The sequence below is a fragment of the Rhinolophus sinicus genome, linkage group LG06 (assembly GCF_036562045.2).
Source record: "Rhinolophus sinicus isolate RSC01 linkage group LG06, ASM3656204v1, whole genome shotgun sequence".
Classification (NCBI taxonomy): Eukaryota; Metazoa; Chordata; class Mammalia; order Chiroptera; family Rhinolophidae; genus Rhinolophus; species Rhinolophus sinicus.
The window spans coordinates 161196961-161223604 of record NC_133756.1 but is presented as its reverse complement, the minus strand read 5'-3'; the positions used below and the strand labels follow the sequence as shown (position 1 = coordinate 161223604).

Here is a 26644-nt window from a genome sequence, read left to right as displayed (position 1 = left end):
GTTTAGTGGAGAAAGTAATTTCAATAATATGGCAAAGGAAAGGTACAGTGGGAGCCCCCAAAAGGGACATTCAACAGAGCCAGGGATGGGTGGGCTTCTTGGAGGGGGCCACACCCAAGAGGGGGCCTAGAGTCTAGAAGGTTGAGTGGGAATTGTCAGGTATGTGGTGACAGAGGAAAGAAGAAGAGATGAACAAAGGAGCAAAGGAAGATGGGCATGTTGTATGTGGAAGAACTACACACACTTTGGCCTTAACCAGCCTTTACAGTTCCTGGAACTGGGGAGGCTGGAAGGGGGGGCGGGGTCAGGTCGAGTTTGGGCTTAGTCCTGCAGGCGGTGGGAAGCCCTGTATTCATCAACAAATAGCACAGAGCACCCACTCTGTGCCAGGTGCTGGTCTAGGTGCCAAGGATGCCACGCTGAACAATACAGACTAGGATCCCTCGTGTCCCGCTGGGGGAGACAAACAGTCATTCAGGTAAAACAAATAGTATGTGAAATAGTGACACATAGTGTGGGGAAAAAAGCAAAAAAGGGCAATAGAAAAGGCAGAGAGTGGTGATTTTAAATAGTGGGATTAGAGGAGGGGGTATTTGGAAAAAAACACTGGGAAGAGTGGGAAGGGCTGTGTGACATCCAGGGAAAGAACATTCTAGGCCGGACTAAGTGCAAAAGCCCTGAGATGGGTGTGTGCCTGTTGGATCTGAGGAGTGTGGCTGGAGTGGAGAAAACCAGGTGGAGATTGCTTGGGAATTAGGTCTGAGAAATAATGGGGTTTTAACAGGCTTTAGTCAGAGAGGTGACACTTGGCTGCACCGTGGGTGACAGTCAGGAGGCTGCCAGGCTGGAGGCTGCCACAGCGGGAGCTGAGCCTCTGCAGTGGGGTGAAGAGCATGGAGGGAGGCATACTTGGCAGCGCTTGGTGCTGACTGGGTGGGAATGAGGGAAGAGAGTCAAGGACGCCTCCTGTATGTCTTGCTCTGGTGGAGCGCGACACAGAATGGGAAGATGGAGGGCTCGGTGGGAATGGGGTGCAATGGAGGTGGGGGAAAATGATGAATTCAGCCCTGAAAAGGTTATGTCTGGGGTGCCTGCAGGGCACCCAAGTGGAGATCCACGGAAGGCAAACTTTTTTTTCTATTAGACGCCACAGAAATTCTGCTGAAGATCGGAATCCTACTTGAAGAGCATATCTGTATATGCATGTCTAGTGTAGTTGCCCTGATGTCTCAAATCTGTCCTTTTCTAGGCTGTTTTAGCTGGAAACTATCAATCTGGCCTAAAATATGTATAGAAGTGATTTGTTAAAAATTTTACCAAAGTTGCACTTAAAAAACAAAAAGCTATTAATCACTAAAAACAAAGTTCACCTAATACCACTGAGTTAGGCATGGCTGTGGACTGAATGTGTGTGTCCCTCCAAAACTCATATATTGAAGCCCTAACCCCCAAATGATGGGGTTCCGAGGTGGGGCCTTTGGGAGGTGATTAGGGTGAAATGAGGTCATGAGATTGGGGCCCCCACCCTCATAAAAAGTGGGAGAGACCAGAGCCCGCTGTCTCTCCACCATATGAGGATACAGCAAGAAAGCGGTTCATGGCAAACAAGGAAAAAGGGCCTTCACCAGACACTGAATCTGCAGGCGCCTTGATCTTGGACTTACCAGCCTCTAAGACTGTGAGAAATACACGTTTGTAGTATAAGCCACTAGTTCGTGGTCTTGTTATGGCAATCCGAGCTACCTGAGACAGGGATCATCAGGTATATCCTGGCCAGGGATAAACAATTCAATGGAAGCTACTCACAAAAGTGTGAGGGATTCATGATATAATAACAACTACAATAACAATGTCAAACAAACTCAAAAAGAGGAGGCTTTGGCCAGAAATAAACAATAAAGATTTATTCAAGGGTCTTAGGGTTTGCAAACCGGAAGGACAACTAGGCAATACCTAGAGTGTTCCGAGGAAGAGAGAAGAGCTGAGTTCTTTCTTAGAGTAAAAAGTACATCCTTGAGAAGAACCAGTCCTGCCTTCTTAGCCTCTGGATTGGTCTGAGATGGTTCCTCTAGATGACCGGTGATCTGGATACCGGGTGTCAGGTGGTCAGGATAGTGAATACTCTTTCCTTAGTCCTTCGGTGGTAATCAGAGGGTTATCTGGAGGTCTGATGTACATCCAGTCATTGACTCAGGACTGAAAAGTTCAAAAGTTTAAGCTCCCAGACTAGTTAAAGCAAAAACAGAATCATTTCCTTGTGCCTCAACCTACTTGAGTTTAGTAATTTAGCAGTTTGACTATAGTGACTCCATTTTATTTCTTCACCCTATTCCTCAAAAACAGCTAATATTTTGAAGAGTTTACTACATGTCAGGCCGCTGCAAGGGTATTTCAGGCATTAACTCCTTTATTCTTCACAACAACCTGCGTAAAGACCAACATTAGCCCCTATTTTATAGATGAGGAGATGAGGCACCGATAGTCGATAGTCGGGAGCCCAGTGTGGATTGCATGATGCAGAGGAAAGAGCACAGGCTTTGGGGGCAATTCATTGTAGACTTTAGACCACTTACTCAATCTCTCAGAGTCTTAGAGGCCACTAGCTCAGAGGAACCAGGCTCTGGTGATTAAGGAGCTCTCCACGAAGCATAAAATGACTTTATCCTGTAGGAATTGAATTAAGTACATAGCAATTTCTATTTTGAAAAAATAGAAAAATTTTAGACTCAATTTTTTCCCCCGTCTCCAACATTATCACAGCCCCTGGAAAGCTCAGAGGCCTCTGGTGTCTGATGGAGAAAATGGCCTGGAAGGTCAAGCATCCCAGGAATAGAAACAGAGGAGGTAAGACAGTCAAGGTCTTTGGTCTCAGAAGTTTACAGTCCAGTGGGAATAAGCAAAATAAGGACAGAGTATAAGTGCTGAAAGATACAGTGTTCTGAGATAGAGGGAGGGGGGCTCCTTTAGATGAGTGGTCCTTACTCTGAAGAAATAGCATTTAGGCTGAGACTGGACAGCTGTCAAGGAACATGACCCCTACAGAAAGGGGAAGTCTCCCCAGGCAAAGGGAACAGTTAATGCAAAGTTCCTGAAACAGGAAAGCGCTTAGTTTGTGGACAGGAAGGGGGTCACTGTGGCAGGGGCATAGCGAAGGGCAGTGAGAGAGGCATGAGATGAGTTCAGAGAGGAGGGCAGAGACCCAGTGGTGCCCAGCCTTACAGGCCATGATACGCAGTTTGAATTTTGTTCTAAGTGCAGGGTGTCGCATGGTCTGTCATGGATTGGACTTTCTGGGAAACAGATTCTGACCTGAGATGGAGATTGGCAGGCAGGAGATCTGTTAGGGAGGGCTCTCAGGGTTAACACCCAGGGAAGAGAAGGGAAGGAAGCAACACTGGGCAGGAGAAGTTGAGCTGCCATGCAGTCTCAGTGGACACATCCCCTGACCCGGAAGTTCTGAAGCTGGGATGGCCCTTTAGATTTGTAATTAGATGCAGCTCATGGGGGAAGGGGGCATGACTCTTTAGCTAAGGCAAACCCCCCACTGGGGAGGGGGCGGGGACTGACGACTGACAGCAGAGGGCAGCACTCCCAGTAGCTGGATACCAGGTCCATTCCTGAAAGGGAATCTAGTTTGCGCATCATCACTACCCACAACTGTCCAGTTTGCATTCAAGGAGGTCCCTCTGCTGCGTGGAGAGTAGATTATTGGAGGCAAGAGTGAATCCAGTCAAGCAAACAATGATGGTGGCTTGCCCATGAGTGGTGGCCGTGGGAATTTGGGAGACATCAGGAGGTAGAATCTGGAGGGCTTAGAGATGGTTTAGATGTGGGACATGAAGGAAAGAGAAGAATCAAGGACAATTCAGGTTTCTGGAGTGAACGACTGTGGTAATAGTGATGCCATGTGGTATATGATACCACTGGGGTAACAGACATGGGGGATTCCTGAAGTGTGTTGGGGGTGAAAACAATATGCAGTTTGGGCTCAATTTGAGATCCAAGAGTTGATGTCAAGTAGGTGTTGTGAAGCTCAGAGGCCAGGTCTCTCCATTTTAATTTTTAGTTGCATGTACAGGATGTAGATTAGGGCTGATTTTCGTCCAGCGATGCTGCAGTCTTCTCTGTCCCTGCCTCCGTAGTCCAGCAGTTGCGGTTTGGAGGTCAGTGGCTGCGTGGGAGGTGAGAGGGCACCGAGAGAGCGCCCCTCGAGTTCTTTTAGGGCTTGGGAGGACACTCGGAAGGGGCAGGAGGACCAAGCCTCAACAGCGCCACCGTGTGGCGGCAAGAAGTCAAACGGTAATGGTCTCCGGACTCCAGTTCCCAGGCTTGGCGGGTAAAGAGGTCAGACCAGCCTGTGCCCTCAGAAACCAGCCTCACCGCTGGTTCCTTCGAACTGATAAATTACTGAGAATTCTAGACAACTTAGAGGTGGGAGGGAGAGGGGGAGCCTCAAAAAAGATTGCTAGATGAAGAATAGAGTGCGCTGAAGAAATAAAATGGAGTCTCTATAGTCAAGCTGCTAAATTACTAAAATCAAGTAGGTTGAGGCATGAGGAAATGATTCTGTTCTTGCTTTAACTAGACTAGGAGCTTAAACATTTGAACTTCCCAGTCCTGCATCAATGCCTGGATGTACATCTAACCTCCAGATAACCTTCTGATTACTTCCTGAAAGGCTAAGGAAAGAGTGTTCACTATCCGACCACCTTACATCCATTATCCAGACCACCCATCATCTAGAGGAACCATCTCGGACCAGTCCAGAGGCCAAGAATGCAGCAATGATTCTTCTCAAGAATGTATTTTTTACTCTAAGAACCCTCAGCTTTTCTTTCTTCTCCGAAACACTCTGGGTATTACCTAGTTGTGTTTCCAGCTTGCAAACTCTGAGACCCTTGAATAACTCTTTTTCATTTATTTCTAGCCAAAGCCTCCTGGTTCATTTACACTCGGTTGGCATAAGTAATGGAGTTTGAGGCATTATTTAAGAAAGATAAAAGTGTGTTATTTTACCTGTGCCATAAAGGAATTGATCAACATAATAATGTTGACAGCTATCATTCATTGAGTAGTTACAAAGGGCTGCATAATTTCATGTAATCTACACACATCCCTACAAGGAAGCTGAGGTTCAGAGAGGTGAAAATATGTGTCCCAGGTCACATAGTAGTAGATGGTATTGGAGTTCGGCTTAAAACCCAGGTCAGCGTACCAGTGGATCTCAACTATGTCAGATCCAACATGCCATTTTAACAAATATTTTACAATGCCTCCTCACACCCTCTAGAATCTAGATTGTGCCTGATGCATAGTAGGCACTCGGTCAATTGTTAAATGAATGAAATGCAGTTCATAGATAATATCCTATTGACCCACATAATTTTAAAAATCAAGGAAAAATAAAATGAAATCTGCATTTCCACATGTACATGCCTGCTCACGCTCACACTAGAAGACATAATGAAGTGATTGTCATGAACTGGGACTGCTCCAAATATGGACTCATACAGGCACGTTGCCTTCAGAGACATGAGCTTCTGAAATGGTAAATATCCTTTGTAAAGACCTGAACTCATACAAGAAAAATTCTTCCCTTGATTTTCACGTCAGTAGCATTCCTGGAAAATTGAGTGTATGCTAATACTGTGCACATAATGTTATGTTTTTACATACATAACAGAGTTAAGGCTTTTTGTGAAGATCATTATAAACAGGTTTTTCCACTTCTGTAAATGACTAGTGGGACATTAGAAAGTTGTGCAGGACACGGAACAATTCTCGGTAATGTAGGACTGTCCTAAATATTGAAGGATGTCTAGCATCTCTGCTTTTGTCTGCTAAGGACCAGAAGAGCCTCGTTAATATGATAACCAAAAGTGCTCCTACAAATTTCCAAGTCCAAATTTCCAGGGACAGTAGATCCCTCTTTGAGACCTCCAGGGTATGTTAAAGCCCAGCTGCCTCAGCTTTGCTTTATTGGCTTTCTTCTCTTTCAGGGCCCTTGCAAAGACCTGGGCTCCCATCTTTCCCTTTAGGAACTTCTCTGCAAGTGTTTTCTGTTTTTGTTTTGCTAGAAAGTTAGAACTGATGTGATAAATGAGGTAGATTCCTCTTCCTATTTCTACAAAAAGGTGCAGAGAGGGGAAGTAACTAGCTCATAGTCACACAGCCAATTTGAAATGGCAGAACCAGAATCAGAACCCAGGTCAGTCAGTCTGATTCTAAAGCCTGCGATTTTACCCTCTTTTCTAATCTGTCTCTGATCTTCCAGTCCCAGAAAAAGATTTCTTTTATCTTGGGGAGTCAAGTTAGAAAACTGTATCTCACTGTTTCTCATTAAGGCCAAAAATGATGCCAACATGGGTCTCTGGAAACCCAGATCTAGGAAAAGTCTGCTGTCTTGGCAGGAGCCTTAGAAATCCCTTTGAAAAATTCATTCCTCTTCAGATCTTTAGGAGACAAAGTGTGTGAGCATGGGTATGTGACCTTCCACAGACACAGGTAGGGGTCCTGGGTGATGGTGGGCATTTCTGAGATTCTTCTGCCAGGACATGAGGATCACAGTCACAGCCTTTATCCTTCTAGAAAGTGAAGCTATGAATTAAACACCAGTTGGGTGACATCACGTCCACTCCAGAGCATGCCAAGAGAGTCATTAATTCATTCAACAAACAGTTATCAAGCAGGTGTTAAGTCTGTCAGGCACTGAGGAAACAGCAGTGAACAGGACAATAAGGTCCCTGACCTAACAAACTCCTGACCTAGTGGAAGACATGTACAGTGAACAGGAAATTGCAGTTCAGTGTGAGAGGAAGTTCATGGGGCTAGGCATCCAGAGGAAGCACCCAGGAGCCCAGCCAGGGGCAATGGGGAGGTGGGTGAGGAGGGAAGTCAGGGATGCTTTCCTGAGGAAGTGACCTCCAAACTGAGAGCTAAAAAGTGTCTGGCCAAGGGAAGAGCAGTGTGAAGTTTCTGAGTTGTGCAAGAGCTTGAATTTCTGAGGAGATGCAAATAGAGTGAGACCGAGTGTCAAGTGAACATGGGGTGAGGACCAGGGCTAGACTGGATCTTAAGGGGCCTTAGGAGCCACATTACGGATCTGGGCTGTCTCTTGTAAGAGAGAGGAGGGAAGCCTCAAGGAGCTTAAACTGGGGAGGGAACAAGCAGGGAGAGATCAGCATCAGTCAGAATCCCACAGGCCCTCCCCTCTCAGATCTCAGCTGGGAGCTCAGAGCTGGCCTCAGCACTAATTCTGAGTAGCTAGAAAGGCACTAAACCTCTCTAGCCCTCTGCTGCTGTAAAAAGTCAGGTTTGGACTCAATAATCTTTAATATCAGTTCTTCCTACTATCTAATCCCAAACTAACTCTCCATCCACTTCTCTAATTTCCCCAATTCCCTTAAACTCTCTCTTCCCTGTTTCCTCTCCCCCAACTGGAAAATTTCTTTCTTTTTTCTCATCTGTCACTCCACTAGATTGTGAACTCCAGTAGGCAGCACTATGCCTAATAACTGTTCATGCCTCCTCTTACTGGGCCCTGAGAACCGAATGCTTGCATGGTTCCGTTTGTTTGCATGGTTGTGTTTTGAGCTTCCAACAGCCTGAGGCACTACCAGTCCAGGGAATATCATCTGCCATTTTGCTGATGAGAAGAGGGGCCTCAAAGAGGGATCGAGTTTGTAAACCCAGGCTCTGAGGCCAACTCCTTGGGTTCAAGCCCGGCTCTATCACTTATCAGATGTTTGGTAAACCACTTAATCTCTCTGAGCTTCTAGTTCCACAATTATTAAATTGGGATCACATCTTCACAGGATTGCTACGACGATTAACGCGTAACACATAATAAACATGCAATAAATATTATTTTTATTCGCAGGCCAACGTCCTTTCCCCTCCCGAAACATCAGCTCCAAGACCTAGGAGGATTATTCCAAGGCTGGGGCTCGGGCCACGCGCTCGCAGACGCGCTTCTGCACCGCTGAGCTGGGTCCAGTCCAGCGCTGCCAGCGCGCCCCACGTGCCTCGCGTAAACAAGCGAGTGCGCAGGCGCCCTGGGGCGGTGCCCATTGGCGGACGCAGGCCTCTGGCCGCGGGGTTGCTCCGCCCTGTCGGTTAGTCAGCGCGTCTGTCAGTCGGTTCGTCCTGGCCGCTGGCTTCACCCTCGCCATGGCTCCCTGGCTGCCCCTGTTGTCTTTGCTGGGGCTGCTCCCGGGCGCTTCCTCAGCCCCGCCCGGCCGAGCCGCTGGTGCTCAGTCTTGGGAGGCCGCGTCCTCGGAGCTGCTGGGGCCCGCCCGCTTCGCCCTGGAGATGTACAACCGCGGTCGGGCTGCGGGGGCGCGGGCCGCGCTGGGAGCCGTGCGCGGTCGCGTCCGTCGGGTGAGGATGCACCAGGGGCGGGGGCGCGGGGCCGTCGTCCGAGGGATGGGAACTTAGGCCGAGACTTGGGGTGGGGGCTCTGGACAGCTGCGACACGAACGTCTGGTGATTGGGGAAGGAGAGGAGGTGCGGTGGGGCTGTGGGGCCAATGGAAAACGGGCTGAAGAGGGCGTGGCTGTGCCCGCCTCACCCACCCCACCCGCCCCTACATCCAGACGGGCCGGGGGTCGCTGTACTCCCTGAAGGCGACGCTGGAGGAGCCGCCCTGCAATGACCCCATGGTGTGTCAGCTCCCTGTGTCTAAGAAAACTCTGGTGAGTGATGGGACTTCCTCAGTTGCCTGCCCCCTGGCTGAGTCTGGCAGCACTTGGGAAGATGGGTCAAGCCAAAAGGAAGGGATCTGAGGCAATAGATACCCAGGTTACTTCCCCGGCCCTGGAGGCCAGAGACCATGCTTTAAAGGGAGGGTGTCCGGATGCTGGCAGTGCCTCACTCTACTGTGGGGTTGATTGCCTTGGGGGTGATCGTCATCTGAGGAGCCTCCAGCTCCATCTAGCCAAGGACCCCAGACTGGTTTCCTTCTCTACCTTCAGCTCTGCACCTTCGAAATCCTCGATGAGCTGGGAAAACACATGCTGCTGAGGCGGGACTGTGGCCCAGTGGATACCAAGATTACAGGTGCTGGGACAGCCCCAGGGTGCTGGGCTAGCCCAGATCAGACTTCATTCAGGCTTCAGCCTTGATTTCTTGTTCCAATCCTATCCAGATGACAGAAATGAGACTTTCAGTTCATTCCTTCCACTGTTGAACATGGACCCCCTGCCCAAGGTGAGGAGCCTGTCTCTCTCTCTCTCTCTCTCTCTCTCTCTCTCTCTCTCTCTCTCTCTCTCTCTCTCTCGTTGGCTGCTGCCCTGTTCCCCTCTTGTCCCCTCACCCTAGCCTGGGGCTCCCTGGTCAGTCTGACAAGGACTCCTTATAAAGGCCCCGCTGCCTTTCCAGGACCTTTCTATGAAGATGGCTTCGATCTTCAAGGACTTTGTCACCACCTATAACCGGACATATGAAACAAAGGAGGGTGAGGACTCAGCCTTGGTTATACCTGTCCCTGTCAGAGCAAGGCCTTTCTCCAATGTGGCACCTTGGTGTTGGGGAGGGGAAGGACAGAAGAGGTAGTGCATCCTTTCAAGGACCCCTAAATCCTCACATTCTTGCCCAGCCTCCCAGGACTGGGCAGCCACCTCAGAGACCTGGCCCCTTATCCTGTCTGATTTTCCTGGTCAGAAACCATGGGCCTCTATCATTCTGGGTAGAGGAAATCATGGGCCTCCATCTTTCTGGGTAGAGGAAACCATGGGCCTCCATCTTTCTGGGTAGAGTGGGGTGGGGCAAAGGCCAGTTTCCTCTGCTGGAGGTCCCCTGACATGGTGGCCTTCCCTATGACCTCCTGTCTGGAGCTTCCCTTTGGAGTTCCCATTCTGCCTTCACACCTGAGAAAGTCATCACCCCATTTTGGCCCCAAAAGTTGATCACACCTCCCACTCTTATCACTTGCAGGTCTGGCCCCCCATCCCTACCCGCCCCAGGTTTCTGTCCTTGAAAAGAGCTTCCAGAGCCCACCTACTCCCCAGGGAAACCTCTGCCTGTTAGCCCCACATGCCCCTCCTTTTATCATCTGCCTGGGGTCCCAGCCCCTCCTCTCCTGCTCCTTGGTTCTCAGAAGCCCAGTGGCGCATGTCCGTCTTTGTCAATAACATGGTGCGAGCGCAGAAGATCCAGGCCCTGGACCGTGGCACAGCTCAGTATGGGGTCACCAAGTTCAGTGACCTCACAGGTAGGGGTGGTGGCAAGAGCTCTCATGGAAGAGACGGGGCCTCCTCCCAAGGCCCCCGGCCAGGGCTGGCTTAGAATACTCTCCCCCGCCCCATCCCCTGCCCACCTCTGCCCACAGAGGAGGAGTTCCGAACCATCTACCTGAATCCCCTCCTGAAAGAGGAGCCCAGAAAGAAGATGCGCCTAGCCAAGTCCATCAACGACCCTGCCCCACCTGAGTGGGACTGGAGGGACAAGGGGGCTGTCACCAAAGTCAAGAACCAGGTTGGACCCATCAGAAGTGAGGGTGGGACGCGAGAATTGCCCTGCGGTTGGGAAGGGACCCAGCCTGACTCTGCCTGTCTCTTGTAGGGCATGTGTGGCTCCTGCTGGGCCTTCTCAGTCACGGGCAACGTGGAGGGCCAGTGGTTCCTGAAACACGGGGACCTGCTCTCCCTCTCTGAACAGGGTGAGCCTACTGCTCTACCTCCCTGTCCCCAGCCCAGCCCCTCCACAGGGCTCCTGGGAACTGGCCTTCTGTCTCCTAGAGCTCGTGGACTGTGACAAAGTGGACAAGGCCTGCTTGGGCGGCTTACCCTCCAATGCCTACTCGGCCATAAAGACTCTGGGTATGCATTGAGGGGGTCAGGAGGGGCAGCAGAAGCCACTTCTCCCTCCACAAGAGGTCCCTTTATGAGAGGGAGAGACATGAGCATGGGAGTCCTGTGAGCATGGGAGTATTCAAGTCTTCAGGCTGACTCTTGGGCAAGTCAGCTTTCAGAGCCTCATTTGCCTCATCTGTGAAATGGGGCTCATGCCCACCTTGTAGGATTGCCTTGAGTATCAAGTAAGGAAATATGTGTAAAGTTCCTGGTGCCTAACAGGGAGTCTTGGTATTCTCGCTACTTGGAGGTCTGTATTTCTAGAACGTTCCTAACCAGGTAGCAATATACCTCACCCTTGAGGAGAGGTGTTGACCTAAATTGGCAGTTCAAGTCAGCAGTGGCAGAAGGATAGAAGGATGAAGGGCCGAGGGCAGGTGGCTGTATAGAGACTTGTCTGGAAACCTGGCCTGGGAGCACAGTCAGAGCAGCACAAGCAAGCCAAAGTCAAGAATCCCAGGAAAGCTGGGATGAGTGAGGAGTCAGAAATTGGGAGTTGAGTTCCATCTGTGCCCCATTTCTCGCTGGTTCTTTCCTCAACCCCCCTGAGCCTTAGCTGTGTCATCCCTCTGAGAATGGCCTGTGGCGGCCTGGGGTGGATAAGGGGCTTAGCACAGCCTCTGGCCAGGAGAAGACAAGTGTATAGTAATAGGGGTCCACCTTTTCTCTACTCCCCAATCTGCCCCCCACTATTCCCCAGGAGGGCTGGAGACAGAGGACGACTACAGCTACCATGGCCACTTGCAGACCTGCAACTTCTCTGCAGAGAAGGTCAAGGTCTACATCAATGACTCAGTGGAGCTAAGCCAGAATGAGCAAAGTGAGTGAGAGGTGGGGGTGAGGACAGGCCAGGAGGGGCGGGGGCCTGGATGCTCCTGACGCTGCCCCTCCCGTGTCAGAGCTGGCGGCCTGGCTGGCCAACAAGGGCCCCGTCTCTGTCGCCATCAACGCCTTTGGCATGCAGGTAAGGCCGCAGCCCCGCTGCCCCAGCCCCACTGCCCCAGCTTCTTTTCTTGCTGGCTCCTCCTTCACTTCTCCTTGGAGTTCGCTCCTACTGCTTATTCTCTCCTACCAGTTCTACCGCCATGGGATCTCCCGCCCACTGCGGCCCCTCTGCAGCCCTTGGTTCATTGACCATGCTGTGCTGCTCGTGGGCTACGGCAACCGTGAGTTCTGCTGACCCCCACTCTGCCTATCTCCCCCAGGTCACAGACAGAGGTTGGACCACAGCATTTCAGGACCTCTAGTGGGGGAAGTCTGGGGAAGCCCTAGGAACCCTGTCCTCACCCCTGCCTCTGGCTATGGGCCAGGTGGGATCATCCAGCCCCTCTATGGACAGGAAAGTGGAGGCGGTTGAACTGTACAGATGAATAGCCTGCTAGATGCGGGTGGGTGGGTGCCCTCTCCAAGCCTCAGAGCCACACCAGGTCTCCGAAGGGTGGTAGGTCGGCCTGTCTTTTTTCCTGCTCTTTTCCTAATCACACAGTAGGCCCACAGCAGATGTTTGAAGAGTGCAGAGTGCTTGGGGCACTGGTGGAGAATTGGGGGCCCCTGACTCCCTACTCTGCACTGCTTCCCAGGCTCTGCCATTCCCTTCTGGGCCATCAAGAACAGCTGGGGCACTGACTGGGGCGAGGAGGTGAGTGATGCCTGCTTGGCCCCTGGCCCTCCCACCCGCAGCCTGCCCTCGTGCCCTCACCGAAACCCCTGCCCTCTCCCAGGGTTACTACTACTTGCATCGTGGGTCCGGGGCCTGTGGTGTGAACATCATGGCCAGCTCGGCGGTGGTGAACTGAGGCGATCCAGCTCAGGACCTGGCGCTGACTAGAGCAGCCCCTTCCCCAGGAGGCATGGCCAGCTGTGTATCCAGGCCCCTCCCCAGGAGGCACGGCCGGCTGAGGGAGGGGCACCGGGTACCTTAGGGTGAGCAAAGGGCACTGGACCAGGGGTACAGCCCTTCCCCCTTCCCCCCACTCCCACTCTGAAGTTCTCCAGTTGCACCTTTGTTGAATTGTGGTCGCTAAGATGGCCTTGGGGTGAAGGGTGATGTCTGGGCAGCTGAAGCCGGGGCAGGAACCCTGGGCTCGGGCAAGGAGCAGGAGGGAAGCAGATATTGTGGCCTTAAATCCAGCTTGTCCTCAGCAGGCTCTGGCTTCCTGCCCCGGCTTCCTTCTGTCTCAAGCTATCAATTCTGGTCCGCCTGGGTTTGGGGACAGTGTTCCCTTCCATGTCTAGACAAACTGTTGTAACAACCCTTTTCTAACAGCAATAAAGAGGTGTCCTGAGCTCCAGTGTGCTGTGAAGACTCAGTCCCTGAGGGCAAGGAGGGGTCATGGGGGGACCCCTGGAGGGTCAAGGTCAGGCAGCTTATCCTGCCCGGGAGCCTGAGGGCCCAGCTTCTACTTCAGGAAGCAAAAGGAGACAGAGAGAGGCCCACAGATGGATCTTTATTCAGAAACAGTTGGCTGGTCATTCTTGGGGAGCCTTGCTCTGAGGGATGGATGGGATCAGCCAGAGGGAACACCGTCTCTCTGACTTGCTTGGAGAACGTCAGCGGTCATGGTCAGAGGTCGCTCTCCCCGTAGAGGGCACTGGAGAAGGCCACATAGTCCAGGGCTCCAGCGGGAGCCGCAGACCCTTTGTAGGGCACCATTCGGCGGATGCAGTACTCAGCCTGCTCCGCTGGGAGCTCCCGCCGCAGCTCCTCAGGGGTGATGTAGTTCTGGGGGAGAAGAGGTATTGAGGGCCCACAGGTCCTGGTCCCTTCCCAGCCCACCAGCCCCCTCCAGGCCAGGAACTCACCTTGTCTCCCGCCAGGATCTTGAAGGAGGCCACAACTTGCTCAGCCGTGTCAGTCTCGGCTGTCTCTCGGGTCATAAAGTCGATGAAGGCCTGGAAGGTCACGACGCCAGCTGCGTTGGGGTCCACCATGGTCATGATTCGAGCAAACTCCACTTCCCCCTGCAGGGATAGAGGCCGGGCACCGTGCCCATGGGTGCCAAAGCCAGGAGGGCTCCTGATGTCCCCTCCTGGGGACTGTCCAGCCATGGCTCAATAACCCCAGACAAGATGCTCCTTTCTCCACAAAGACCATCTGCTGCAGCCTTGGTCAGCTCTGACTTTAGGAAATCCTTTCTACTAGGCTGGAATCTGCTTCCTGCCCATGGCCATGTCCCCTCTTTTCCATGGGTCCTGATCTTTTTTTCTGGGACTCTCAGTAGTGCTGTTTCTCTGAGGTAAAAATGGTGCAAGCTCACACTTTGGAGTCAAACAGATCTAGGTCTGAATTCTATCTGTGTGTCTTTGAACAAGTTAACCTACCTCTCTGAGCCTTTGATAGCCCCTGTGTGAAATGAGATAATTCTGGCCAGCCCCAATGGGTGTGGTGAGGAAATGAGAGCATGGATGTGAAGGTGAGAGGCACACAGGAGGGGAGGGCACCGATGGGACTCGGGATGGGCGTGAGGGGCACTCACCAGGTCGTAGCCCATGGAGATGAGGCAAGCCCGGAAGTCGTCAGGCTCCATCATCCCATTCCGCTTCTGTAGTGCATGAGTGAGGGTCAGGCTCGGTCCTCAAACCCCACTGGCCCCCGAGTCCACCACCCCACAAGGCTGGGCCCTGCTGACCCGGTCAAAGTGGTTGAAGGATGCCCGGAACTCGTTGAGCTGCTCCTGGCTCAGGCCCTTGGCGTCTCGGGTCAGTACCTGGTTCTCCACCTCGTTGATGGTGCGGGCGATGGAGGTGAGCAGCTGTTCCCAGCCCACGCGGATGTGCTGGGAGGGCAGGAGGCAGGCCAAGTCATGGGGCGGCAGTGCTTGGCCACTAGCCCTGGCTCCACTCCCAATCTGCGGTGAGACCCTGGGCAAGTCCTCCCATCCCTGGGCCTCTGTATACATGTGGAGGTTCCACTGAGTGACCTCCAGTGGCCCTTCCTGTTTGATGATTTATTATGTATTAAGTATTCATCAACCAGCTATGGCCAATACTGGCTTGGTTTTAGACTGTTGTATGACTCTGGACAGGTCACTTTCACTCGCTGGGTCTCAGTATCCCCACGGGTACATTGGGGGACCTGGCCAGTCTGAACTGGGGACCCTCCTGGGACAGACGTGCTGTGTCCAGCTGTGGCTGCCTCCCCTCATCTCAGCGGGTGTGACCCCACCTCCATGCTGTAGACGGTGTGCTTATTGTCGAACACCAGGCTCTCCTGCAGCAGCTGGTGGTCGCCCTCCAGCCGGTCCACGTTGTTCTTGTAGTTGATGATGTTGTGTTCCTGCTGCCGCAGCCCAGCCATCTGCTCCTCCAGAGAGCCAGCCACCCCCGCTGCCAGACGCCCCACCTCCTGCAGCGGGACCCGGGCAGAGTGAGGACTCCCAGCTCCCGGTGGCACAGCCCCAGCCCCAGCATCCAAGCCTTACCTCCATCTTTCCCTGGATCCAGGGCCCAATGGCATTGGCCTGGGCTGCAAACTGTCGCCGGAGCCTCTCATTCACCTGCTGCCGTGCCAGCTCCTCTTGCAACATCTGGTCACGGCTGGGCACCAGCTTTCGGACCTGGGAAAGAGGGTGGTTGTGCCTGGGGCAGCTTGGGGCCGGGAGATGGCTTTGAGGGGAGGTGGACTCCAGTCCCTTGAACAGCCCCTGCTGCTCTGAGCCAAGGTGTCGGGGCTATATGGGCAGGCTCTTGGGCAAGTCACTCAACCTCTCTAGGCTTGTTGTTCTCATTGGTAAATGGGGCGACATCATTTATAACTAACTTAGGTTGTTTTGTAAAGGATGCCCGCACACCAGATTTCATTCCATTTCACATCAAGCCTGACAGGAAAATGCTGCTGTTATGGCCTCCTTACAGAAGAGGCGACTTGTCCAATGCCACATGGAGTCTATGGCAGACCCCAGATCCTTATCTTGGGACACCTGAGGTTACAGGGTGGTTACAGTGCTCAGGAGCGGATGGGAGGCAGGGAGAGGCCACAGGTGCCACTGACCGTGTCCCACTTGGTGTTGATGTCCTGCACGCTGAGGGTTATGTAGGGGTTGGTGGAGCTGGGCCGCAGCCCATATGTTTGGCAGATCTTCTGGACCTCACCATGGATGCCCAGGATGGCACCCCGCTCTCGGTCAGCCTCCGGCAACGTTGCCTTGAACTGCTCATGCGCTGTCAGCAGGCTCTGGGGACAACAGGCAGGAAGCATCAGCCAGCACGTCCCACTTCCCGTAGGTGACAGAAAAGGCAGCAACGAGCTCCAGGCCATCTAGTGGGTCCAGGGCAGGGCTGGCTCGAGAACCCAGGCCTCCTATCTCCCAGCCCAGTGCTCGGGAACTGGGGTGTCCCTCCTGTCCCCATCCCCCAGGAGCCCAAAGGAGAGGCTGACAGGGTTTTAGATCAGCTCCCCTGTCATCCCGTGCAGTCTCCCCCCCAGAGCCCCCAAGCCCACCTGGGTTTCCTCCATGGAATGCACCAGCCACACATCCTGCAGGTCCTCCACGGCGCCGTCCAGCCAGTTGTTGAAGGGCGCTGCCCGCCGTGCGAACTCCAGCTGCAGCTGGTCTATGGTCTCCAGAAGCTTTTCCATCCGCTAGGGGCCACAGGGATGGTGGGCAAGTCAGCAGCTACCCAATGGCCCCCCTCACCTGCCTCCAGTGTCCATGCCCCCAGCTTCCTGGGCCCCAATGTCACCTCAAGCGCATCTCGCCTCTTCTGGGTCAGCGTACCCAGGTTGTCCCACTGGTCGCAGATGGCCTGGCAGCGGCTGTTCACTGAGGCTGCCTCATGGTAGTCTAGTTCACTGGGGATAAGAAGAGGAGGTGACTGTGGACCAGACACCAGCCCAGACTTACTCCTATCCCCATCCTCCGTGGTGGTGAAGGTATAGCGCAGACAAGGAAGGTGAGGGTGAAGCGGGCCTTTCTTGAAGGAGGGTCCCAGCGCAGACCAGGGGGGAGAAGGGCGCCCGCTGGTCTCTGCTCCAGTCCCTCAGGGAGCTTGAATGGAGGGGCGGGGTCTGGAGTTTCAGGGGCGGGGTTATGCAAGAAGGGGCGGGTTTACTGGAGGAGGTGGTGAGGCCAAGGCTGACGGAGAGGATTTGGGGTAGCAGACCCTGTCCGAGAGCTAAAGGGAGGGGGCAGGGGACGGGGGTGGGCTAGGCAAGAGCCTGTGGGGAAGAGTGTGGGCAGCCGAGCGGGGTCGGAGATGGGGACCGGGATAAGGGAGGAGGGGCGGAGCAAGTGGTGAAGGGGAAGGGCAAGGGCAGCAAGGCGGAGTTACGGAACAGGGGAGAACGAAGTGTCTTGAGGGTAATGAGAATCAGGGCGGGGCTCGGGGCCGAGAGGTGGGGCCAGGTGGGGGCTCGGTCACGGGGGGCGGGCCCGGCCGCAGGTCACGCCTACTTAAGCTCCTGGGCCAGCGCGGCGATGTGCTCCACACGGTCCTGGTGGGCCGCCAGGTCGCTTTCAAAGGCTTCGTGGCGCCGCAGCAATGCCCGCACCTCCTGTAACGACGCTGACTCGTAGTCACGCTGGTTCAGCATCTCCTCCTTCCCTGCTCGGAGAGACGCCCAGGTTGGGTCACCCAGCGGCGGCCGTGCCAGGAGCTGGGGGTTCTAGCAGGGCTGTGTTAACTGCAGAGATTCTTCATCTGTGAAATGCAGGTGATTACACCTGCCTAGCCTACCCTAGGGGTTTGCTCTGAGGCGCTGGCCTGTTAAAGTTCAATGAAGCTCCTGTTCCAGGGCATAGCCCTTAAATGACATCAGCGTCCCCTGACCCTACATGGTGCAGGGTGGCCCTTGGTACAGTTTATTTGATCCAAAATTACCTGCGAACGACTCTGAGACTGGTGAGCCCCTGACACGGTTTCCTTTGCTCACCAGTTTCCCCATCACTTGGCAAAGTGCCTGGCTCTTGGTAGATGCTCTGTGAGTATTTGTTGGATGAATGAATAATGAATGTCAAAGTGCTTGGAGAATGACAATTACCATAATTATGCAGCAGCAGCCATTCACTGCGTGAGTGCCTCTGCATTTTGTAGAGAAGGTGACAGGTTTAGAGGTTCAGAGACCTTAGGGTCACATAAGTGGCCTTATATTTAAGGAATTTTTATATTAAACTGTGATTATTTATCATGCCCATAATCTACTGTTAGTGTTTGTTCATTATTTTTAGGCAGGAGTTACTCCTTTGGGGGACTAAAACCCTGACGGAATACAGAATGGATGTGTTCATGTAGAGAAATATATTGACTCGTGCAATATTTTGGCATCACTATACTTTAAGTAGAATGTAAGGGATGTTAGTTTGGGGGGCTCTCCTTTGGTAACATGCTACATATACAAATAAAATGCTAAATGACAAACACATTAGAGCAGACTTACAGGAGGCCAGAGCCAGGAGGGAGTTCGGGGCCTGAATTTACAGATAAAAAAACTGGCCCAAAGAGCAGCAGTGACTTGGGGGCACAGCAAGTCGGGGTGGGACTAGCGAACAAGTCTCCAGCTTCCTGGCAGAACACCTACCTGCACACTTTGCCAGGAGTCCCCCTCTCTGTGTGTCCACCCCAGGACAGAATCGAGCCCCCTGTGGTGTACCTACCCTGGGTCCAGGTTTCGTGCAGGGAGGCCTTCTGCTGGAACTTCTCGGCCAGGTGCTGGAGCCGTTGCAGGCGCCGGATCTCTGACAGCAGCCAGTCCTCATAGCCCTTCTCTACTTGCTCTAGGCCCCGCCATGCGTTGGCGATGTCCTGTGGGGCAGGCAGAGGTGCCCTCCATCATGGTTCACCCGTTGTGCAGAAGGGGACACAGAGCCTAAGCTCACGCAGAGGATGTGGGCAGAGCCGGGGTCACCCCATTCCCGGCCTGGCTCACCGAGACCAGCTTGCCCTCGGAGGGCATGAAGGCAGGCCGGTGGCTCAGCCGCAGCTTGGTCTGCAGGGTGTTGAAGTTGATCTCCAGCTGGCACTTCTCCTGCACACGGGGTGGCTTGTGAAGGCGCCGGTAGTCGCGGAAGTCCTCCAGCTTGCGCTGCATGGCACTCATGCTATGCTCGCCCACACGGTTCTCCAGCCACGGGACGGTGCGGCGGATCCATTCCAGCAGCTGCCAGAGCCAGGCAGGGGCAGAGCAGAGCTCTGAGCCAGCCTGCTCACCTTACCTACCCCTCTCCACCCACACCCAGGCTGTGGCCTCAAGCAGAGAGGGGTATGGAGGGCAGAATGGGGGCTCCCCACTAGTCAGGGAAGCAGTAGGATGGTTAATTTCTGAGTCCAGGGACCAGTACACGTTTGCACAGAGCAAAGGCCATGAGACTGCCTAAATGTGAATGGGTGGATAAATGAACAAGTAAATGAATGAAGAATGACAGAATGACCAAGAGCTTGGATGGCCAGAAGGGTTCAGGAGATGGGTGAAGATGGCAGGAGGAGGCTGGGGGAGACCAGGGCTACTCTGGGGGAGACCAGGGCTACTCTGCTGGCACAGACCTGGGGTTAGCCAGGTTTGGCAGGAGCTGTAGGGCTGGGTTGGGAGAGAACAGGTGGGAGAAGGGAAAGGCTCACTCTGGCCCCAGGCTCACCTCACTGGCAAGCTTCTCATATTCTTCCATTAGCTTCTCATTCTCCTGGTTTACAGCCAGCACCTTGCAGATCCTGTTGGCGGCTGTCTCTGCCTGTGGTGGGGTGGGCAGAAGTGCTGCCATTAGAACAAGCTGCCGTAGACACCTCAACCCTGCCTTCCTCTGTAAAGCCCACGAAACCTGGGCTTGTGCAAATGGGGGAAAGAATGAAGGGAGCACATCTTTTAGGGTGAGGATGGAGCTTCCAGGCCAGAGGCCTCTGCTTCTGAGTTCCCCAAGGACAAGTGTGTATAGCTGGGGCAATGGCACGCTTCCACCCACGTGGGGGCCTGGCACTTCCAAATGTTGGGATGCGGCTAAGGTTGGACCCCTGGGTCCACAATCCCTCACCTGCTCAGCCCCGGCAAAGGCATGGTAGAAGCAGGAAACGTAGGTCATGACGGCCTTCTCATCGGGCTTTGGGGTATTCACGATGTCTGGGGGATGGCAGCGAGGTGTTTATTGGCCAAATCCAGGGGTGAGAAATGGGCTTATGTCCCCACCCAGGCAGAGACCTCCCTCAGCATGGGAGGGGTGGAGACATCTAGTCATGGCCACCAGCTGCCAGCTACCCCAAACCCAGCATCTTCCTCCTCCCTGAAGCCCCCTCTGATCACCCCAGCATCCTCTGCCTCTGTGGGATGAGAAAAGCATGAGGGACTGGGTGAGTGAGCAGACACTGTAGCCCTCATGAGGTACACTGCCTGGAGTATTTCACCATCCCATAACTCCATCTGTCTCTCTGTCTTTCCCCCAAGTTCTCATCAATCAGTACCCACACAGTCAAGGGCACCAGGCACAGTAGGTGCTCGGAAAATGTTTGCTGCCTCAATTGACTAAGCCTTGCTTGGGCACAGGGACCAGAGGCAGGACCTCCCCAGAGGAGCTCCCAGTCTTGAGGCATCAACATGCTCCCAGGTGACCCAGGTAACGGGGATATGAGGCAGAGGGTGGAGCCATTACATAAAGGGAGAGGCAGGAGAGGCTGGTTCCACTGGGTGGAGAGGAGCAAGGGGACCGGCTAGAGGGCTCCGGAGAAGGGAGCCTGTGGCAGGAAGGATTCTAATCAGGGAGCCAGGTGAGAGGCAGAGCCTTCTTGGAGGAGGCGCAAAGGGGTGGAGGTCAGACCGTGAGATACTGGAGTCCTTGCCCAGGCGAGGCTTACTCTCACCTTCTGCATCCAGCATCTTAGGGATGTCCAGGTATTTCTCTGCCACCTCGAAGGCAGTGTTCAGGTTGCCAATGGGGTCGTCCTAGGGGTATGAAGGGGGAGAGGTGAAAGGTCAGCTTAGGGTAGAGGTTTTGGGGGTTGAGGCTGGGGTGGCTGGGGCCTACCTTGCGTAGTTTGGCATAGTCGATGAGGTCGGGGCGGTGTCGGTGGATGAGAGCACAGAGGGCCAGGCCATCCTTCCAGCTGGACAGAGACAAAGGGCATCAGGCCCGTGTTCAAGCTGAGACCCTGTCCTAGCCTCGCCCCAGGAGCACCCCCATCAGGGCAGCCTCATCTGTAAAATGCAGTCAAGTCCAAATTCCTTGGGGTGGCATTTGAGGTCCTTCATTACTAGACTTGGATCACCTCCTCCAAGCTCATCACGACGCCTTCACATACCCCAGGCTTAAGTCCCACCAATTTCTACATGGTTTGGCCTCCAGGTCTTTGCCCACAAGGTTCCCTCCGGCTAGAATGCCCTTCCAGGATGTCTCCAGAGCTCCCTCCTCCAGGAAGTCTCCCTCACCCTTCTGGAGTCATGTAACATTAACCGAGTCCACCTATTTTCAGACACTGTTCCAGGAACTTGGCTGTCACCTCTCTTGCACTAGGACTTGTGATGGGGAGTGAAGTGGGGGCAGCTCTGTGTCCCAGGGCCTGGCAGAGGCCTGCGTGTGCGTGCTAACCGACTGACAGACCTGGTGTGGAAGTTCTGCACATTGACGTTGCGATACGGCGCTGTCTTCCGCTGACACCACAGGAGCAAGCCTTCCTTGGCTGAGGTTTCTGGGTGCGGATGGGGGATGTTAGTTAGGGAGGGGTCTGGGCCAGCCCTCTCACCCTACCTGCTTCCCCTGCCCACTCACCCTCCACAGAGATGTCCTGGATGGCGAAGCGAAGGATGATGGTCCAGATCATGCCCAGGGTCATCTTCAAGTTCCCATCCACGATCTCTGCAGGATGGGGGCGGGGCGGATACCACCTGGTGTTCAAGGCCTGTGCTGCCTCTCTCCACTACCTCCCCCTGCTCTGCCTGCTGGCCCTTGTCCCTCATCCCAGGGCTAGCACCTAGTAGGTACTCAACCATTTTACTTAAAAGTGATTCATCGAACACCTACTAGGGGCCAGTCCTGTGCCAGCACTTGGAGTACATTTGCTCCTTACTGTCCCCCACCCCATGAGGCATGGATGGTTATCCCCATTGTTGAGATGAGGAAACTGAGGCTCACAGAGGTGACTTGTTAATGTCAAAAAGCAACTCCCCCACCCCCACCAGGCCTCCTCCTGTCACTTCCTCACCTTCAGCCCCAATGGACACCAGCTTAACCCCCTTGCTGGCAATGAAGTCCAGGGCCTTGTTGACATTGGCGATTTTGTGGAAGCGCATCTTGCCTTTGTCTGGCCTGGGCAGCCTCTCTCCTGGGTGTAAGAGGTGAGGTCAAGGGTCAAAGGTCATGAGAGGACTCTGCTGCCCACTGTCCCCTGGATTCCCCGTATACTGATGTGCACCCCTCACCTGAAATGACCTCCAGGAGCAACATGAGTTTGAGGCCGTTGCGAAAATCCTCCTCAATGTTCTCGATCTGGGTGCCAGCCTTGCGCAGGTGCGAGTTGCACCAGGCAGTGAAGGTCTGGGGGCAGAGAACAGCACTCAGGCCCTAGTGCTCAGGGCAGTACTCGGGCCCCTCTGTGAACGGAGATTTCAGAGCCTGAGGCTCTGGGTTCCAGTCCAGACGCAGCCGCAGACTTGCTGTGCATCCAAGCCAGCCTCTTTCCATCTGAGCTTTAGTTCTCTTGGAAGAGGAGAAATGGGGTCTGGGACCCATATAGGTCCCAGCTTGGACTTGGGGCACCTTGCTACCAGCACTCCAGCTTTGGCCAATCTCAAGCACTGGAGGGGGATTTAAAAAAATTATAAACCAGATACTTCAAAATGGGGGTCCCTCTGAGCTGCTAGGGCCATTGCAGGGTGCTACTGCCTTTGCAACATCTGAAAACTTCTGGGTTGAAGCACATATGACTCTGAGGGCTTGGTCCGAGGGACTGTGCACCTGTGCATGTTTATCGCAACCCCACCGACCTCTCAGGGCTGTTGTCAACTGGCCTCCAAGTAACTATGAGTGTGAAAGAGCTTTGCAGGCAGTGGAGAATCAGCTGGGCATTCAGGCCCAGCCTGACCTAATCTCTGGAGGTGACTCAGCCTCAGCCTCAGCCTCCATTTGGGATGGGAAAGCTGGTACCTGACTGTATGTCTATTGGGGATGGGGGTTACCTGGAGCCTGGTTCAGAAGTTTCCATCAAACTACCAAGCTTTTAGGCTCTGGGCTCTGCCATCAGCTCTAAAGTCCTTGGTAGATCCATACTTGGGCTCCAATCCCAGATGAGCTGCCCACTGTGACCTAGGGTCAGCTCCTTGCCTTCTTTTAGGCTCAGTCTCCCCATTTGTACAATTAAGGGGTCAAACTCAATAATGTCTCAAGTCTTTCTTCCCTTGGCCTGGCAGGATTCTAGAATTTTAGAGTATTTCCCCCCACAAAGTAGATACTCCTGGAAGGTAGCCCTGGAAGTTATTTGAAATTCTTTCCCTTAACCAGCTTCCCTTCCTCAGACCAGCTTTTCAGATGCCCTAGGAGCTGGATATGGAAGATAATGCTTTAAATATTTGAGGGGCTGTCATTGATAAAGGAAGTGAGTTTCCTGTCACCAGAGGTGTGTAAGAGAGTGCTGAGTACTATCTGATGGGGCCCCAAGCATCAAGGACAGTTGATTCTCTGTAGTTCCTTCCCACCCTGGAGTCTGGGATTCCCTGGGTCTGAATAGGGCAGGGATGAAGGGAGGCAGGTCTGGGCAGGGTCCCCATGGCAGAGGAAGAGGCATTCTTTCATTTGACAAACATGACTCTTAATGAGATGTGGTCCCTGCCCTAAAAGAGCTCACAACCAGTCAAAGAGTCATGTTGGTCTGAGAAATGATGGAAGAGACTAGTATCGGGGACTCGAGGGGAGCAGTTCTCCAAATCAGATGGGGGACCTCTTCGGGAAAGCTAATATTTGATCAGAGCTATGATGGAAGAGCAGGAATTATTCAGGCAGGGAAGGGCAGGCAAGGGCATTCCAGGCAGGGGCGGCCACGCGGGAGTGCTCGGCAGTGAGAAACAGTTGCTAGGCTTGTGGGACTACAGCTATCTGGGCACTGTTGGAGTGAAGCTGGGGGTGTTGGGGTATAAGTGGTGAGAGGCAGGCCGGAGGGGTGGCAGGGGCCAGGTCATGCACGATCTTGAGTGCTAAGCCAGGGAGTTTGAAGTTGATCTTAAGGGCAACTGGGAGTCAGGGAAGCTTTCAGGCGGAGGAGGAGCCGGGCAGAACTATACTTTTAAAAGCTCATTTTGGTTGCAGAGTGGAGACAAATGGCTTGGCAGAGCAGAAGGGAGAAGTTAGGAGGTGGCAACTGGGACCAGGGTGAGAGAAAAAGGGTGTCAGTGACGGGAACAGGGCAGGATGAGGTAGAAGAGATAGAAACGTTTGTCCTTGTTGCAATATAAGCTCCCTGAGGCAGAGGTTCTATTTTGTCCCCTGCTGAATTCCTGGCACCCAAAACAGTGCCCGATACATCATAGGACCTCCTTAAAAATATTGAATGAATATTTTTGAATGAGGTTGATTGAAGAGGACTCAGGCATCAGTTGGGAAGAGGTGGGAGTGTTTCAAGACACAGAGGGGTGAGCAGGCGTGGGGTGGGGCTAAAGCTGAGCACAGAGATGTTCATTACATTGTAATAAACAATGTTAGACAAGAAAGAAACGACCAGAATGTCTAACATCCTGGGAATGCTGATTAATTTAGAGAGCATCTATGCTCTGCAGCCATTGAATGAATGGATGAGGTGGGTGGCTGTAAGTTGGGTTGGAAGGATATTCCTGATATTTTGTTAAGTGATGAGGTAAATTACAGGCAGGCATGTGTCTTAAGAGGGGCATGTGGGTCTGAATCTGGGAGAAGACTGGTGGGTGGGGGTGAGGATAACAGTTGTTGCAAAGCAGATGGCAGCTGGAGTCTGTGGCAGGGATGATATCACCAGGAGATCACTGGCCCGGAGGACCACAGTCCTGCTTAGAAACAGGTGCAGAAGGAGCCTGGGGGAGGCTTAGCACCCAGAGCACTCCATCAGAGTCAGCTGGGCCTCCTGGTCCCTGGGTCATCTCCTGTCATCTAACCTGCAGAAGTGCTGTGATTCTAAATCTTGGGATTCTCAGACGCTGCAAATTGCACTGAGAAGCCCGGTCCCCTGCCCTTTCCTGGAGTCATACACTGTTGGCAAATACTCAGGAGGGTCCAATGTCCTCATGGTGTCCTCCTTATCCCTGGCCCGCCACTCCCCAAAGTTTCCTCACTCCAGCCTGGGATCACTTTCTCTTTTGGGAACCCAGGTGTCCTAGCTTCTTCACTTGGGAAAGTCTGGGAGGAAAATAGCTCAGGGAGAGGGGGCCCGAGTGCCCTACAAGGCTGGGTTTGGGCAGCAGCTGCCCATGTGCCCCTCTCTAGCTCCCCCAAGTCGCTGCCTCAGCACAAAGTGTCCATCTGGTCGGAGAGTCAAGTTACTGCGTAAGGGGACCCAGGGCTCCCTCATTGCTGACCCTGTGCCCTTTTCAGCAGACTCAGAGCAGCTGGGGCAGGGAGGGGTATCTTGGGAAAGTGTGGGGTTGGGGCAAGCAAGGGGCAAAGACCCTCAGGGTGGGGGTGGGGGGATCCTGTTTTCTAACAGTATATGATTTGTGTCCTATTTCTGCCCCTTTCTAGTTCTCAATTTCCTCATTTGACAATTGCAATAGAGTGACTACGGATACCAAGCTGGAGAGAATACGGAGAGTGTGAGGAGGGGTCTGGGATGGTTGCCCCCTCCCCAACATTCCAAAGTCTGTCTACTAGTTGCCTGGCTGCAAGCCCTCAGGGTGGGACCCGGGAATATTTAACTAGAGGGCAGGGGCAGGGAGAAAGAGATTATTCTTCTGGGAGCCCCCAAACTCGGATCTCTTGGGCTAAGCCCAACCGGTTTTCACCAGCAGAAGTGGGGCAATGGGCCCAGGGGAATGAATTCTGGGGGTTGGGGACCCCAGAAATTCCCCTTGTCATCCTAAACCCCTCATGAGGGCTCGGAGCCCTCTCTTCCAGCGCTGGGGGACAGCAGAGGACTGATGGGCTGAGCCTGGGCTAGGGAGTGGCACTCTGCAGGCTCTGCCTCTGACCTGCGGAGATGCCAACGACAAACTGCCCCGCTTCTGAGGCCTCAGTTTTCCCATCAAGAAATGGGCTAGAACTCACTTTCCGCTGCTGTTTTTCCCAGGCAGGGTCCAGCAGCAGGTCGCGGTCCCAGTCTTCCTCCTGTTCCATGTACTCGCCGCCGCTTTCCGCAAAGGGCCCCTCCCGGGCCCCCAGGCCCTCGGGCTGCATAACCACCATCATCTCGCTAGGGCTTCTGGCTTCGCTCCGCTCGGCGCTCTCCAGAACACCGGGGCCGCATTAAGTAGAGCCGGGACCAGCCCGGGATCGGATTCGCGCTAAATATGGGGGAGGAGGGAGGGGCCGGATGGGGGCGAGGGCGCTCGGGTCGGGATCAGGCAAGAGGTTGCCCTGGAGCCAGGGGACTGCAGAATTTGAGGGTGTTGTGGTGGATCCCGTTGCGGAGATCCGGGGTTTGCGTTCCGCCCCGCTGCTTGGGAGCTGTGTGACCTTGGGAAAGCCACGGACCCTCTCTGTTTCCTTAAGTGTACAACGGAGGTTATTATAATAGTAGCTGCAGACTGCTCTTGAAACCGCCCTTTGGACATTCTCCTGACCCTCTTCCTGCCTCGCGCTGGTGGGAAACAGGGAGCCCTATCCCCGTTTCGCAGTCAGAAACACCAAGGCATCGAGCTGTTTTGAATGTTTTCTGGGGTGATAAAGGGAGACACTCGAGCATGGGGAGAGGTTCCAGGCCAG

General features: G+C 53.7%; 2 protein-coding genes across 3 annotated transcripts; one reads left to right on the top strand and one right to left on the bottom strand.

The window, feature by feature from the left end:
• The first annotated feature begins 8080 nt into the window (after nucleotides 1–8080).
• Nucleotides 8081–13141, top strand: CTSF (cathepsin F). 2 transcript variants are annotated; one of them, XM_019737929.2, is made up of 14 exons: nucleotides 8081–8379; nucleotides 8595–8693; nucleotides 8973–9057; nucleotides 9146–9207; nucleotides 9379–9454; nucleotides 10097–10210; nucleotides 10328–10473; nucleotides 10561–10657; nucleotides 10737–10817; nucleotides 11551–11670; nucleotides 11750–11814; nucleotides 11926–12016; nucleotides 12431–12489; nucleotides 12572–13141. In XM_019737929.2, the coding sequence occupies exons 1-14, from the start codon at nucleotides 8170–8172 to the stop codon at nucleotides 12644–12646; spliced, it is 1380 nt and encodes a 459-aa protein (XP_019593488.2). In that variant the 5' UTR covers nucleotides 8081–8169; the 3' UTR covers nucleotides 12647–13141. The 2 variants fall into 2 exon arrangements, with proteins under 2 accessions (XP_019593488.2, XP_074192838.1); XM_074336737.1 differs by lacking the exons at nucleotides 11750–11814; nucleotides 11926–12016 and adding an exon at nucleotides 12056–12160.
• Nucleotides 13142–13274: 133 nt separating this feature from the next.
• Nucleotides 13275–26604, bottom strand: ACTN3 (actinin alpha 3). The gene is made up of 21 exons (XM_019737937.2): nucleotides 25988–26604; nucleotides 22186–22300; nucleotides 21969–22088; nucleotides 21536–21622; nucleotides 21368–21455; nucleotides 20795–20873; nucleotides 20631–20712; nucleotides 19811–19896; nucleotides 19421–19513; nucleotides 18715–18945; nucleotides 18443–18590; nucleotides 17243–17393; nucleotides 16533–16641; nucleotides 16291–16431; nucleotides 15841–16023; nucleotides 15272–15406; nucleotides 15016–15195; nucleotides 14480–14626; nucleotides 14327–14392; nucleotides 13653–13811; nucleotides 13275–13572 (listed from the first exon to the last, which is right to left on the bottom strand). Exons 1-21 carry the CDS (start codon nucleotides 26126–26128, stop codon nucleotides 13414–13416), a joined length of 2700 nt encoding a protein of 899 aa, XP_019593496.2. The 5' UTR covers nucleotides 26129–26604; the 3' UTR covers nucleotides 13275–13413.
• Nucleotides 26605–26644: the final 40 nt, after the last annotated feature.